The sequence below is a fragment of the Girardinichthys multiradiatus genome, chromosome 10 (assembly GCF_021462225.1).
Source record: "Girardinichthys multiradiatus isolate DD_20200921_A chromosome 10, DD_fGirMul_XY1, whole genome shotgun sequence".
NCBI classification, from domain to species: domain Eukaryota; kingdom Metazoa; phylum Chordata; class Actinopteri; order Cyprinodontiformes; family Goodeidae; genus Girardinichthys; species Girardinichthys multiradiatus.
In genome coordinates this window covers 3,115,633-3,131,643 of record NC_061803.1, presented here as the reverse complement: position 1 = coordinate 3,131,643, position 16,011 = coordinate 3,115,633, and the positions used below count along the sequence as shown (strand labels likewise).

The window sequence follows — 16,011 nt, the reverse complement described above, 5'->3', positions numbered from 1 at the left end:
TTCATGAGCTGTATGCCAAAATCATCCGTATTAAGACAATAAAAGACCTGAAATATTTCAGTTAGTGTGCAATGAATCTAAAATATATGAATGTTAAATTTTCATCATGACATTATGGAAAATAATGAACTTTATCACAATATGCTAATATTTTGAGAAGGACCTGTACCTACACAGTACTCAGCTCTGACCCATTTTATCTCATAGTTACAATCCATGTTATGTTATTTATGTTTTCTTCCTTGTGGAGCGTTGGTCTCACTCTGTATCACTTTCATGTTGACTATATTTTATTCCTCCTTTTATTTACAGGGACTGTTTGTGCAAACAGACTCTCCATTTTGTGTATTCAATCTGGTCAGTGAATGTAATTTAGCTCAGGCTGAAAAGAAGTATACCTTCCAAATAAAATAATGCTGCCTATTGAGTTGCACAACAACAAAAGGCTCATTCAGGGACTCTTCAATCGTATTCGCCTTCAGACTATTGACTGCACTTGATGGTCTGTGTCAGAGCCACATAGCTTTCTGTTTCATAGAGAACATGATGTTGTCATGACATATCAGCTGTGGTAGTCTCATTCTCATTTCATCTTGGCTCAATTCATTTCCTGTGTTTACTGGGATTTAAATAGTGAACTTCTTCTCCATAGCATTGTCCAACAACACAGAGCGTTCTGACAAACTTCCTTCAGGTTCCCACACATTTGTGCATTCCTTTCACTTGAGACACACAATCCTGCTGCCTTTCTCCTGAATCTCCCTGACATGAGCATATACAACCTCAGCCTGTGTTTGCCCTGTGACTGGTAAGACCCTTTGACGTGTGTAAATACTCCCTCTCCCTGTCCTAAAGAAATATAAAATGTAGATCTCATGTTTAGTCAGCTTTGTAGAGCTTTCCTCTTGTGATGTTTAAAAATGAGGAGGTTTTAGTGCGGATGAGTCGGCACCCAGTTGTTCACGTATTATTGTCTGTAGGGCTTCTGGACAGTCGATAAGCAGAAGAAACTTTTCACCCTTAACTGAATAAAATTAGTAATACTTTCCTGCTTCCATCTAGTATTGAGGGCAAGCTGTGATAAATCTAAAGTTGCATACAGCCATACAAAATAATGACTATCCCTATTTATTATTCTATTCTTTATTAAAAAATACATATTTTGTCTGTTTACATTTTGATGTTTAATCTTAATTGTGTAATTATCACTCTCAGTTAACAAAAGATATCAACAAAAGTCTTTCCTAGCTGAGGAAAAATGTCAGTACACCCTAGCCCCCATTAGACATTCGTATTTGCATTAACAGCTTGTTTCAAGTCATGCTTTCCCATCTTGGTAGGATAAAGATCTGGGCTTTGACCCAGCTCTACTGTTAAACAACCCCAAACCATGACACTTCCAGCTCTGTGCTTCACAGTGGGAATGGCACTATTTTCTGGAAACTTTATTGGATTTACACCAAATACAGGCATCTCTCTTGGGCTTGAAAATTATTAGCCAGTGAGGTTATTTGGCAGATAATTGAATTAGCCACATGCAAAGTTGATTATCCACAACCTGATTCCTGCATTGGTTAAAAAAACTCCCATGGTTTAAACTGAGCTGGAATGTAATTTATTACAACTTAGACAAAGAACTTTGAGGATAAATTCTGGAGACTAAAATGTAATAATGTAGTGCTTGTTGTATTAATAAAGTGACTACTTTAATGTGCAGCCCTCCTGAATAGCTACGGTAACTAGGTCCTGCTTGTCACTGACCAGCAGTGATCTCTAGAAGCCAGGCGTTGGTTAGGAAAACTACCACACAGATCCCTATTCTCTGATGTCATCTCACAATCTGGGTCACACTGGGTCACTGGCCCAATCTTTGTCAACTTATATACAACTACTTAAATCTGACTGTTTAAAACCCAAATTGTATATTTTTATTAAACAACTAGAGACCTAAAGAAGTGTAGAAATTTATAAATATATTTCTTTAAAGCACCATTATACTGACAACATAAATTAACATATTGCAGAAGTTTTATTCACATTCTAGATAACATGGGACCAAACAATAGATTCCTCCAAAACTAAATAAGGTATGAATGTTGATTATTGTGTTGTTGTGCAGTTACACCCTCACAGAAAGATGGACAAGAGAAAAAAGGCAAGATTTTAAGCAGCTGCCACGTTTTAACCATCCATAAAACTTTGATTATTTTTCTTTTTTCATTAAAGATGCTAAAACATTTTATTTAATTTGTTTTATTTTACTTGCTAAACAAACTCAATACACAATATTTTAATAAAACAAGCAAAGTAATGGGATTTCTGTAGAAAAAGGATCTGTAAATCATAAAAAAAAAGACCTGTTTGCCTGGTTAAATAAAGAAAAAAAAATAACGGCATACATTGTCCTAAATTTTCCAGATTAATTATCATTATGTAGATTTTTTTGTGTGTATTTTCAGCATCAATAACATAGCTTTCATACAATAATAGCTTTAGTCAGCTCCAGGGTTGTATGCCATGATGTAATTAAAGTTTCTAGTAAATGAGTGTTTGCAGCTCCTTGTTTATCACAGAGCTATGATCTGAAAGGGGTTTCAGTCGCTGGCCTGTCGGCTCAAGGAGGATCAACAAAGAAGCTGACTTAGCAACAGAAGGTGTAGAGAACATGTCTCTGTATAAACTTTCCACATATCCACTAATCTGCTAAACACTGGCTTTAAAGTGGGTGGTTTCTGTTATATGTCATAGTTTAGAGATACTCATCCGCTACCTCTCACTCATTGTTATCCAGAGTCAGTGCTTTCCACCTCCTGACCCACCGGGTCCACATTCCAACTGAGCAGTGATTTGGACACACGTTTGCCATTACATGAGGATCTGCACTGTTAAGGCTCCCTACGAAAACAGGCTGTCTGTATTATGTTTTTACACAGCCTGGGTCAGCTTTTGAGTTCTGACCCGTTTCTAAATCCATCTTATCTGTGCTTTTCAGTTTTTGCTTCTGTTTTAGTGACCACACGATCCCGGATGTGGTGGAGATAAGGTTTCTTATCTCCGATTCACTGTTTGAATATGTTTGTTATTTTAGTCAATCTGTACTGTACCTGTGTGGCTCAGAACCAGGCCAGTCCTCTAAGCATCAAACCCAGGATGTCAGTCTAGCTGTGAAACTCTGTTTTCTATATGGCCCAAATATATGGTTTAATTTGGTTTCTTTCAGTTTTATACAAAAAAAAGTTTCTTTGTCAAAACTTTTATCCTGTTGATAAAATGCAGACAGATATTTGTTGTTTTTTCTGAAGCCAATGGGCTTAATGGGTCTTAGAATATTGGCTTTTGTTAAATTCAAATTATACACAACAAACATCTGTGTTCTTAACCACACTTTAATACAAAAATAGTGGAGTTGTCTCTCTGCTTGAATGGATGAGCAGAAAAGTTCCCTAGAGGTGGTTGCTAAAGTAAACAGTGGAAAGCTTAGCCTGAGTCACACCAAAATCTCAGAAAATGTCTTATCTAAATACGTTGTGCTCCACAAACTATCTAAGAGTAAAAAGTAAGAACTTTTACTGATTACAATCTGTCTTTTTTTTTTAACGTCAGACTAAACTTAAACATCTACTACTGCATTGGACAGATCCTTGAAACACAGAGATCTAAGTTCATCTGCTGCTGTTGTACAACAGGTGATGGTGAATATGCTTGATTTGATGGATGGATTTTAATTCCCAACAGGTATTCAATCTTTCATTCTAAGAAGGCCTGTATCTCAACTCTTGGCTGAATAAAGACTTAATAGTAGTAATAATAATAAGAATAAAATAGCCCTGATTCACTCTTATCCTGCCCCGGCCCTTTTATCTCGGCTTTCCATTCCAGTTCTGTCCGGCCAATAAATCGTTTGTGTTGGAGAGAGCAACCAACACTGTTGTGTAACTTCTTTTTCCCAAACCTTCCCTTGTCTATAAAGCCAAACTGGGCCTGGCGGACCGCTTGCTGAGCTTGTTCCAAACACCGGGTCAGAACGTTGGCTAAAGGTTTCATTTAAAGTATTAGGGAGAGGAGAGAGCCTGCTCAGAGGCACTAAGAAAACAGTGTTGTAGCAGACCATCAAGTCTATTTCATTTATAATTAGAGTGAATCAGAAGTTGTTGAGGTTTCCTACTGACCTCCTTAGAAGATGTTAAACTCTTGACTGAAGCCACACCTTAATGCTTACATCACAGTGAGATACTCTAGTTGGACAAAGACCAAGTTTATAATCAAACCTGATGTGACCTCATCATACATTGCAGTGGCCACAGCTGCAATTGCATTTGTTTCTGCAATGCATGTGGTAACCTTTGACCTTTTAGAACTGCCTGCTGACCTGCCAGTCCCATCACCTGCTAAGGTCTAGGGCTGTCCAGTTAAGATCGATTTTAGGTGCAAGTATGCAAGGTAGATCTGGAGACAGTTTACATTAACACATCAGAAAACTGGTGACAGACCAGTACAGGAGTTTATGCAGAAATACCGTGAGATTTGACTTAGAGGATTAATTACTTTGACTTATTTATGTAATGTGAAACAGTACATCAAACTCATGAGACAAGATACAATATTGGGTTAACAGGAATAAGAAGAAGATTTTACAAATGAGAATTTAATCAGTGTACCATAATCTAGTCCAAGTTTTAATCTGGTCTAATTCTGAAGTGGTCAAAATTAAAATGATTTTTCTGTTTCACAAATCTCAAACTGATCTAAAGAATAACCAGATTTCAGATGCATGCCTGCCCTGCTTGATTGTTTCATTTTAAAATCTTTCTCAGCAGAATATCTGTTGTAAAACACTAAGGAAATCTGGAAAAACTAGGAAGGTTAGGTGTCCAGATATGGATAACTCTCAATTTGGCTAGCTAAAAGGAGATAAACCTATAAGGTTTACTAGTAGCTGTCAAAAATATTGCAAACTGTGCATCTGAGTTGCATAAGAGGCTGCAATAAAGTCCTGGCCACTTTAGAGGAGAACACCTCTTTGAATGAGCTAGATGTGTCCACTCTCATTGCAGGGTGATTATCCAGACTGCTATGTCCAGGATTATCCAGATGAAATTCACTATCTTTGGACCTGATTTCTGCCAGGAAGATTAAGTAGCGCACAGCTGAGATTGTACTGTACAAAGTGAAGGAAGGTGTCCAAAGGCAAAGAGAGAAAGCTCCATACCTGTTCTTTCCATACATGAGCTGAAGGTCCTTTAGTCATAAAGACCTAGAAACAGATTTATAATTGTGTTAGTAAGATTGGCTGCCTTCTTCTGGTCCTGGTTGCAGCAGAGCTGAAGAAGCATCTCTCTGAACAGTGTTTAATCATGGTGTTTGTTATCAATTATGTTCTGTAGCCACTGAGCTTCAGAGTTGAGATAGTGTCTCTGACTCTGAGACCTCTGGCCCAGCAGGTGGATGCAGAGAAATGTGTTCTTCACAACAGCTTTTTAGAGCATTTGCTAATTTTTGCAAGAAATTTTTAAATCATAGTTATATTCACTTCCATATAGCTGGCCTAGTTTTCATTTACTAATGTAATCTTTGCAATGTGTGGCTGTATGAAAATAAATGAAACAGACATTCTTAAGGGAAAAGGTCTGTTTGTTTAGTTATTGAGTTTTAAAATCAACAAACGTTCTGCAGAATGAGGCACTCCTTTAACATAAAGTGAGACCACCCATTGTAAATATTTGGTTTTCACCTTAAAACCAGTTTGCTGTACAGGACTAGAAAATAACTTTGAAGATGAGGATTTATTGTAAGCTTCTTGGTCTAAAAGTGTAGCGGTTTGACCTGAGTGGCATCCACAAATGATCTCACTGCTAATCCACGTGTGTTTAGTTGATTATGCAGTTAGTGATTACTCTGCTGACACCATGTGATAAAACTGAAACACATTTTCAGTTTCTTACTCAGTTTCCAGCTGTTCATTTTTATGGCACCTCTTTGTACAGAAGCTGCAACACCCTTATCTGACTAATGCAAACTGTGGAGAGCTTCAGGCCAGGCTTGCTTGAAGTTTTAGCTAAAAACTGCTTTACATCAGAACTGTGGTGCTGCTGTCTTGGAGCTGTGCCCCAAAACCCAAAAGATAACCAAACCCATCTTAATCAGATGTCCGTTTAAAATTTAAATACAAGTCAAACAGGCTTTAATCTTCTTATATAGCCTCTGGCCAAGCGGTTATCAGACTTCACAAAAAGGATGTTGTGTTTTTTTATAGTCTGTGTTTGCAGTAAGTTGATGTAAGCAACAGTCTTAATGTAGCGCTCTTGGAAAATGTCTGCTATTTCACATGTTACAACTAGCCCCTAAATGTGAACCCTACCACTACATCTTTTACTTTATTTTGTTCCAAGTTCTTATATAGTTGGAGGGTAGAGTGGTAGATCTGGCTGAACCTGCACTTTTTTGCTTTCAAACGCTTATCTACCATTGTCCCAGATAAAGAAAGTCTTGCTAGTTCTCCTAAATTCATTCACTATCATTTATGTCTTATAGGGGCATCACTTTTGTAAGAATATATTTCAACCCCAACCCACTTTGAATAAGGGGCAAAAGAGGGACTCTAAGAAATGGGATTAGCTCTTAGTTGAATAATTTTGCCATTAAACCGGCAAATTACTGGGGAAGAAACAAAAAGTATTGACTGAGCCTAATACAGATATAGCTAACTGATCCCAGGCTTTTCTTTCTGCCTTTGAGGAGTAATTACAGTAAACTTGGACTATTTGCCATTGTGCAAACATTTTCTGATGGCATTAATCCTGTGAAGAAATCCCTTAAAGACCCTTTGCTGTACTCTGTTTAAACCTCAGTTATTGTAAGAGAAATGGAAAGTTAAAAAGAGGTTTGAACTCTGAGCTTGAACTATGTGTGAAGGAAAAATAACACTGAACATCACTTTTAAAATGCAATCTTCAATGTCAAGCAGGGAGGTGGCAGCATTATGCTGCGGGGAAGCTTTGTTCAGCAGGGACAGCGAAGCTAACAGTTGATGGCAAGATGGATATAGAAATGCTTTCATGCTGTTTCCTACATTTATGTCGGTGTCTTTAAAAACACATGATGCACGAGTCTAAAGCTGAGAAAATAAAATGGATTTTCTAGAGCATCAAGCCTCACCATATTTTTGAAGTTTCTGTGTCCCTGTTAATTAATTCCTGGTTTGAATAGTGCATATGTGTTTGAATCAAGGGTGTGGAATTTTGTTTTCAACTGTGTCATTTTGGCTGACTACCACAGTCTCGTTTTATTTTCGGTCATATTTAGGGATCTATCTGGGAATGGAAATTCAATTCTCAGTGGCCAGATAATCTTTAGGAGTGTGTTGCATGAAATAAAATGTCATTATGAAGTCAATGCCACCGTATTTAAGTAGCAGTTGTGTAAAAGCTGGCGCAGTGGTGCACATCTGTGGTATACATGGCATGTGAGAGCCATGTATACTGCATGACAAATGCCACAAACATCTGGGGGAGTTCGGCTTGGCTGGAGATCCAGTTTGATGTGCTGCTGTATTAAATGTGTTATAAGCCAGAGCTGGAGAGTTATTCACCTGAGGAAACTTACTGTATCTTTGTGCTTCATTAAAATGCAAGGCAGCTATGCAATAGTTATAGAAAAGTTTGACACTAATGCATTTTCTACTTGCCAACTATGCACTTTAAAGTTTGTGGTTAAAACCTGAATAAAAGTGGACTTCAAGCGATATTAATTGTGACTTTTTTGACTGGGTGGAAATGGTGGGCATTATCTGTATAGATGCCTTCTGAGCAAGTGTTTGGTTTGTTGAAATATGTGCTGAAAACGTCCTGATCCTAAAAAACTATGATGGGGGACTCAAGTCAGCCCAAGTTCCTTAAGTCACCACAGAAACTCTGATCTTGGTACTTTGTGGACTGCTTTTGTCCTGAAGATGCATGAAAATAAAACATGTTTAATTTTATGTATCCTCTTTAGGGATGCATGTTATTTTTCCACTGTACAGAATACGCTACTCTCGGTATGCATGCACTGGATGAGCAGAGCAAATAAACTTAACAGAGGATTCCTTCATTCAGGAGGAAAGGAAGGATTACATGTAATTTGGACTCACTATTTGGACAGAATCTGATCATGTTGGCATTTAACAGAAAGGAAATGAGCGAAATTTGGTGAATGTTTGAGATCCCATACGAGGGAAGGAGGGTAAAAAGTAACCGCTGTGGGAAAGTAGCTGTTCTCAGACGATGCCAGTCTAAACAGCAGAGACGACATGACACAACTCGACTGCAGCACCTGTTTCTGCAGCAGGCCCTTCTACCCTGTCACTACCTAGACAGGGACTGACAGATTTCTCACACCCCGTCTGCCTCGCTATATTGTTATTCACTCAGGATAATTACTGATATTACATTAGCACAATCGCTAAACTAGACACAGTCCACATACACAAGTGCTCTCATTTAATCATTCTACCCTGTGGTGGTACCACACAGCAGAAAATCTGTTTTAAAAGGAGTTCTGCTGGCTAAGCAGCAAAGAGTGCCTTTATCATCCGACTTGCCCTCCTCTTCCTCCTCCTCTGCATTCGCTGGCTCCTGGCCTCCTAACACAGCAGTAAACCACCCACATTCTCTCAACACTGCAGGAGAGAAGCACCGACACCACCCACAACCCTCTCTGAAATAGCTGGTACATTTGTGTGTGGCTTTTTGATTCTGGTTCTAGTTATCCTTTTAAATGTTGACGGTACTGTTGCAGTTAGCCACTTAATTAGTAATTCTGACGCCTAAACCCTGAATGAATGCCAACATGGTGAGGTGTTTCATTAAAATGCCTGGAGGACATTGGCCCTCTAGCAGTGATGTCAGCTCCAGTATCCTGGTGTTTTCTTAAAGCATCTTAATGTTGAAGGCACTAGTTCCTGTTCCGACTGCTTTGTAAACCCTCATCTGTTTTATTCACTGTAAACTTTGCCAGAGCAAAGGTGACTTTATCCATCTGGCACGTGAGCATGTTTTCCTGCAGCTGTTTGTTGGCATGCTCATCCGTATAAAAAATATGTTTCCCTTTGTTATCCATAGTTGCCATGGAAAGATTTATTGCATAATTACTGTTATTGGTAGTGAGCAGAGGATGGACCCCGAAGAGACCGGGTTCTAGGCAATGTTCATGACTCAGAGTAGAACCATGCCAGCTAATCAGTTTTTGTTTTTTGGCTCCATTGTTTTTAATGCTCTGGATGTAGAGTCAGAAACTTGGAAACTTTACTGCTGAACCTTGTTTGTACAAGTTTAAAGAGGAGCTGTGTAAGGTGTGAAGTCATGGCGTTTTTATTTGTCACCATGCAGGTTAACAGACATTGTGGCTCCTGCTGCTTTAACTCAACCAATAAAACAGGTGTTGCTGATTCACATATACCCAAACTAAATGAATTACATAGAACACTGATCTGTGTTGTGTGGCTAGATCACACAGTAAAATGTGAACTTGATACTCCTAAGTATATTTAAGTACAGTTTTGCTATGAAACTTTGTCGAGCCTTTAAATGTTTTTGGCTTACACTGACGCTCAACCAGCACTGAAAGGACACTATCGGGTATCTGCCAGAATAAGCAAATACTTCTGCCACTATGTCATGAGGGAAATGTTTTGTTAAGTTGTGAATGAATAAAAGAAGCCAAGGGAACAAAAATATTCATGCAAACAGCTCACTAATTACTATCTTCTAAACAGGCAGTTGTTCCCAAATAAAAACTGTTGGGATGATTCATTTCATCTGGACTGTATGCTCAAGAGAAAGCTTTGACTAAACCAAGCAGTTTGCAACTAAAACAGAATCTTTGTACCAGTGAATTTGGTTTAATTATGTATCCTTGCAAAAGTATTGTACTTTTTCACATTTTGTCAGTTTACAACCACAAATCTGTAATTTATTAGAAATATAAGTGATTCACCAATACAAGGTAGAGAATTATTGTAAAGGAAAACACTCCATTCCCACAGGGAAACATGGTGGTGGCAGCACCATGCTGTGGGGATGCTTTCTTCTGCTGGTACAGGAGCTGAGAAGAAGGATAGAGCTGTTTATGTGCACGCCAGTCCAGGAGAAAATCTTATTCGATGCTGCAAAAAACCTGAGACTGGAGTGGGGGTTCACCTTCCAGCCGAACAACTGCCCTAAACATGCACCCAGAACTACACTTAAATAGAATGGTCAGAATGGCCCAGTCAAAGTCCAGTCCTACATTTAATAGAGAAGCTCTAGCAGGACCTTGAAATTGATGTCCATACATGTTCTCTTTCTACTGTACTGACTGAGCCTGAGCTATTTTGCAAAGAATAGGCTAAAATATACCCTAAAGATCCTGCAGCTATAACTGCAGCACAAAGAGGTTCAGTAAACCCTTTTATTTTATCCTTACCTTTTACAATTCTGACCTACTTGGGTCCATCACCTGAAATCCAAATAAATTGGTGGTTGTGAAACATTTCGCAGGCTGCTGTATGTTCTGCTGTCAAAGCTCAGTCTGATACTTGCATTTTTCCTATAGGAAAGCAGCTGCCAACGTTAATCCTTGAAATAGAAAACCAGTGCCAGTGTTTTTGCCACAGTTCGCCTCTGTGTCAGTGATACTGCGCCCACAAAGCCAGCTGAAGTCATGCATGTCCCATCCCATCTATCACTATATTACCTCCTGGTCTGCCTGTCAGGATTTGCAGTATGAAGTCCACAGAGCTGCTTTACATCATATGAAAGTTCAATGTGCATTGAGGCTTAGCGGTGACTTAGTCAAAAACCAGAACGCTGTCTGTGGAAAAACCAATGTTGGTTACATCCAATAAAATACCTGGTAGGAGGCAGTAAACCCATATAACACAGCTTGGGTGGTGGAGTTTATATTTTCCACCACAGCTACGAGGTGATCATCCGGAGTGGTGAATCCAAAACCCCCCCTCTGTAACCGTTTTTTGCCTGATGGCATTTTCTCCTTTCTTCAGAGTTTTCCAATGGTTTGATTGAGGATGATACTGGAGTTGCCTCCTTGTTTCTAGTTTCCAGTCCCACAACTATGGGGAAAGAAATGACCCATTTCTGTTGTAAAAACCAACCACACAGAACAAAGCGCTTTCTTGCCTCTTAGAAAGATTCACATTCCTTACAAGTTTCCTCACTAACCCGTATATCAGATTGAAAATGCTTTGACTAGGACACCTACCTAATATGACATAACATCCAGAAATCTTTCATTTAAAACCATTGTAAATCCTTTTACAGTTGGTAAAACAAAACTCTGCTGTATCAGGTGCATAAAAAGATCTTCAATTTAAAGAGTTATATTTGTATCATCCTTCCATCCATACCAGCTTATTTTTGCAGCACCAAGAGGCAGGAAACACAGGACAAACGGCCACGCACACACACTTATACCTGAACAATGTAGAGTAACCAATCAACCTAACAGTCATGTTTTGTGGACTGTGGGAGAAGGCAGGAGTACCCAGAGAACCTATGCATGCACTGGTTTCTGCAGATAAACACCATGAGAGAGCCCAGGGGGGTTTCAGACCCGAGATCTTCTTCCCACAAGGCAACAGTGCTAACATCTACCCCACCTTGCCATCTGTTTTTATCATTTCTGTGAAAAAATGTATAGCTAAAAGATGAGATGTGGATGCAGATGGCACATTTAGTAGAACCACTGTTTGCTTGTGATGATCTTCAGGAGTCTGTTCAGTGACTCCTGTTGAAACCATGTATCACACAGTTCTCTGAACATCTTCAGAGGCCAGACTGAGTTTATTCTGGCTTCATAATTTCCATCATCTGATCACAAAGAGATGTTTGTTTGGGCCTCTTGTCTGTTGGATATTTCCTTGTTGAGGGTTAACAGGAGGAGTGGCTCTGTGGGCCTGTGGCGGCTGACAATCCCACATTGTGTGAACTGGTGCCGATCAACAAAGGAACCATTGTGGAGAGCGAAGGCCTGTGGAGAACGGATAGGGTCCAGGGTTGGTGACAGAGATGTGGATTCAAAGGGCCTGGGTCTGGGTGCTAGAGCCATGGTAGATGGTCCATGGTGAGAGTGATTCCCTCTGCTGCTCTCCCCCTTCTCCGCCTCAAATCCCAGTCAGAGGTGCAGCTCTTTGAAAACTTATTTTAAATCAAAGGTATTATCAGCGTTTGATCTATTTGATGGACGCTGGAGAATCCAGTGTAGATAATATAAAACATGAAGTTTAAGTTGCTGGAATAAATGTCTTAAGACTCAGATTTTTAAATGTTCTGCTCTTCATCCTTTTGACTCCGGCTCAAGGACAAGCCAACATGTGCTCCTGTGTACTCTAGATTTGTTTACCCAGACAGATGGCTGGGCAGTCCAAAGTTACAGTCTACACACACACACACACACACCTTTTCTGTTATTCAGCGCTGCTGTTATTCATGGCCACCACCTTGGCATTAACTGGGACTTCTCCCAGTTAATGCCTTCTTTGAATGTTAATGTCCCAACTTTCATTTCAAGCAGACACTGGTTCATGCCCAGTGTGAATTGGGTCAAGGCCTTCTCCAGTTTATCCAGCGCTGAATTTGTTTATCATCATGCGAAGCTCTGTTGCCTTGACCTTTCATCTTCATGTCAGAAGCAGCTTTGCAGTGGCCTGACTCTCCTAGGACTTGGCTAAATCAAACCTACCTGCTGTCATGGTTAGTTTTGTAGACCTTGTAGAGAAATCTTGTCTACTGTCTTTTACAGTATTGACAGTTGTAAAGTAGATGTAAATGAAAGTGACACCCAACAGCAGCAATTCAAGCTGGGCCTTTCCCCCCCACCCCAGGGTATGATCAACACAAACCACTGACTTCTGCCCACATCAGAGCCCATCCACTGGCTTAAGTTGCTGTGTTGGTGACGGGCTATGGTTACGCAGCACAATTAAATTTACACGGTCCCCAAAAAACCTTTTCATTTTCTTTCTACCCGGGTCTCATAATTAATGACTCTTTGCCCAGGGCTCTAATTTATAATGTGGTATTAAAAGCTTAAAGCTCCTTTGGTATTTCTGAGTAATTTTGTGTCTCCAGGTTTATTACTGTCAACACAGAACCTTAAACCCGTTCAAACTGCTGCCCATCCCCAGTACACTTTGTTACACAGGCCCCATTTACTTCATTGTTCAAACATAAATCCTCCAGTCAACATAGGATTATCCAGGCTTCTCACAAGGCTTCGACGGGTCATTTAGAGGTCAAATGGAGTAACAGTCACAGATTCTCACTGTTGCTACAGCCTTGAATAAAACTTCACAGATAATTAAACAAAATATTCCTGATTATTTATATACTTGAGCAAAATATAGATCAAACCGGCTAAATGGTGTGCATGATGTTATGCCATTTTGCTCTTTTACTTTTTATAGAAAATCACTTGTTATGTAACGAGCTAATATCTTATAAATTAGCTGGGTAATCTGCTCTGTTATCCTGCCTGAAGTGAGTGGCTTAACACAAATGTTGTTTGCTGTATTGTTAAGGTGATGAGCGGTGGTCCCTTAGTTTCCAAACTGCTGAATTTGACTATCCAAACCACTGAAAAATGTTAGTAGCCTTCTTTCAGCCAGCTGGCTGGCAGTGCACAGCAACAAGTTGGGGAATGGGGGCGTCGTGTTACTCCGTTCTGCATAAAAGTTGAAAAAACTCCTTTTCTGGTGTCTCAACGTGAGGAGTTTAAACCATAGGAATCATACGATGGAAAATATATCTGGTAAATGTTGCCATGGCGATATAAGTTGTGATCTTTGCCTATTTTCTTCTTTCTTCTCCTCATTTGTGCTTCCATCACTTTGTGACCTTTAGCATTCTGGGTAATGTCACTTATACAGTTTTTGTTACTTTTATAATGCACGTGCCTGTTAGCTTAAAGTTTAAGCTTTGAGTTTAAATTGTAAGGTTTTCATATCCATAATTAGAAAGGATTTTGAAATATAATTGAAATTTCGGATTGTAAAAATTTATTTTGTTGATTTTATGCATTTCCTTTAGAAAATTGAGGAAGGGATTAAGTGTGAAAGTCAAATAAATCCAGTATATGATGGGAGGATAAGGATGTTGGACATCAGCAGAACAGTATGTTGTGAGAGGAAAATGTGCTTTAGCAGCATGCAAGAAGCTGGACTTCCATGGAAGAAATCACAGATGAATCATCCCAGAAGGTTTTCAGTGCCAAACAAAGAGTCCTTTTAAAAATTATTATTATTGTGCAGATTAAACAAAAGTTAACCTCAACGAAAATGATCAGATGAAGAAAATGATGGATGTCTGAAATGGATCAAGATGTGAAGGTTTTCTGTAACTCTTTTCCATCTTTAATCATCTGCAGCGTTGCACAACGTGTTCCCTACAGCAGTAATTCAAATCTAATTTAGTAAACAGCTATTTTCTAAAAGGTTCAGTCAGTTCGTGATCAGTCTTAAATAATCTGTTTATCGGTTAGAATTTATAACTCATAAATGGTAGGAGGGATCTGGTAGTGTGCAAGCCAACATGAGTAAAAATGTATTTTTCTCAGAAACTAAAAGGTGCACATTTGATCTGAATGTAATAAACTTCTACAACTACATTTACTTGAGCCTTTGTCACACTTCCTTAATGCTATCCAAAGATCTAGGTCATGTATCCATATATGCTACAACTACAGTGTAATATGAGCATCGCCACGGCAAAGCAAAGCTATCCGTGTTCACATGTGCTCAAATTTAATTGGCCATACACTGCACTGGCTGCAGTTTAAACAAGGAGGATCACTACTGAACTATGACTTTCTCCCAGCATCCTTTACTAGCAAACTGGGAAAGGATTGCAGAGACTCTCCTACCCTGAGTTCAGGTCTGAAGGCTGAATCATAGAGACAGAATGGGTCTGGCTAACCAATCCCTCTGTACTGAAACCCATCTGTGTGGTTTCAGTGCTGCTCACATGAGACCTCCTGTAGCGTTGAACTTGTTTTATTTACCCTTTTTTAACTTGGTGCATATTGAAAATGGGATCTTCCTTCTTATCAATGAGTAGAGAATGGTTTCTGTAGGACCAGTTGTACATGCTAGATATCCTGTTATCTAATATAAACTAATTTATAGATTCATAATGGAGGTAGTTTTCTTAATCAAATGAGATCTCTGTTGCTTGTAAGGTTTTTGTAAATTGACGCCAGGCAAATAAACTAAAAAGAATTAATTAAAAACATTTATACTAAAACGACAGATTTGGTGCACTATTGGTTTGGGATGAGTGGAAACTATCCTGAAAATGATCAATTTGTGTTTATTTTACCTCAGTTGAAATCAAGCTCTCTCAAAAAGCTGCACGTTAAAAAGTGGTTTATGTAATCCGTTCACTTTGAGCATTGCAACATATCAAAGCAAGCCCCAGAAGGAGCATTCGCTTGTGTACAGACTGTTACATCATAGCATGGCGTGCCAAGCTTGGCTGGGATTTGGTGAACAGACATACCATGCGGAGGGGCTTGTGGACCCGTCTGTTCCCCTCCTCACTTAACACTTTCCCTCCATGTCTCTGTTCTGATCCTGCAGCCCAGCACTCTACCCCAGGGGACCATCAACATGAACCAGTGCCTGGACGTCATCGACGGTGAGTCCAGGACGGGTCAGAAGAGCTCCCTGTGTATAATCACCCCTGAAAAAGAACACTTCATACGGGCCGAGTGCAAAGAAATCATCAACGGGTAAGACGATAATCGGCTACCATAGCAACAGTCGTAGACTGTTATTATTTTGCTGTTATGTCTGTAATGTGACAGGATTGTTCAAAGTTCAGAGAGAAACATGGTTGCCAACTATGTTGCAGCTGAAGCTGCACTGCCCCCTGCTGTCTGCTTCAGGATGTGCTTGTTGGAGAGTTCACTCTGCAGTGACAGTGCACATTCTAGACCCCCCACCTCCTCCTGCGAGCCCCATCTCCCTGTGCTGAACCGTCA

The 16,011-nt window shown here is 39.6% G+C and overlaps 1 protein-coding gene across 9 annotated transcripts in view; it reads left to right on the top strand.

The window, feature by feature from the left end:
- si:ch73-103b11.2 (centromere-associated protein E) overlaps positions 1-16,011 on the top strand; it is a 55,634-nt gene that overhangs the window by 11,827 nt on the left and 27,796 nt on the right. For all 9 annotated transcript variants that reach the window (XM_047377003.1, XM_047377009.1, XM_047377008.1 and 6 more), the window contains one exon: positions 15,608-15,759. In XM_047377003.1, coding sequence (XP_047232959.1) covers positions 15,608-15,759 — 152 coding nt within the window. The remainder of the gene's footprint in view (positions 1-15,607; positions 15,760-16,011) is intronic.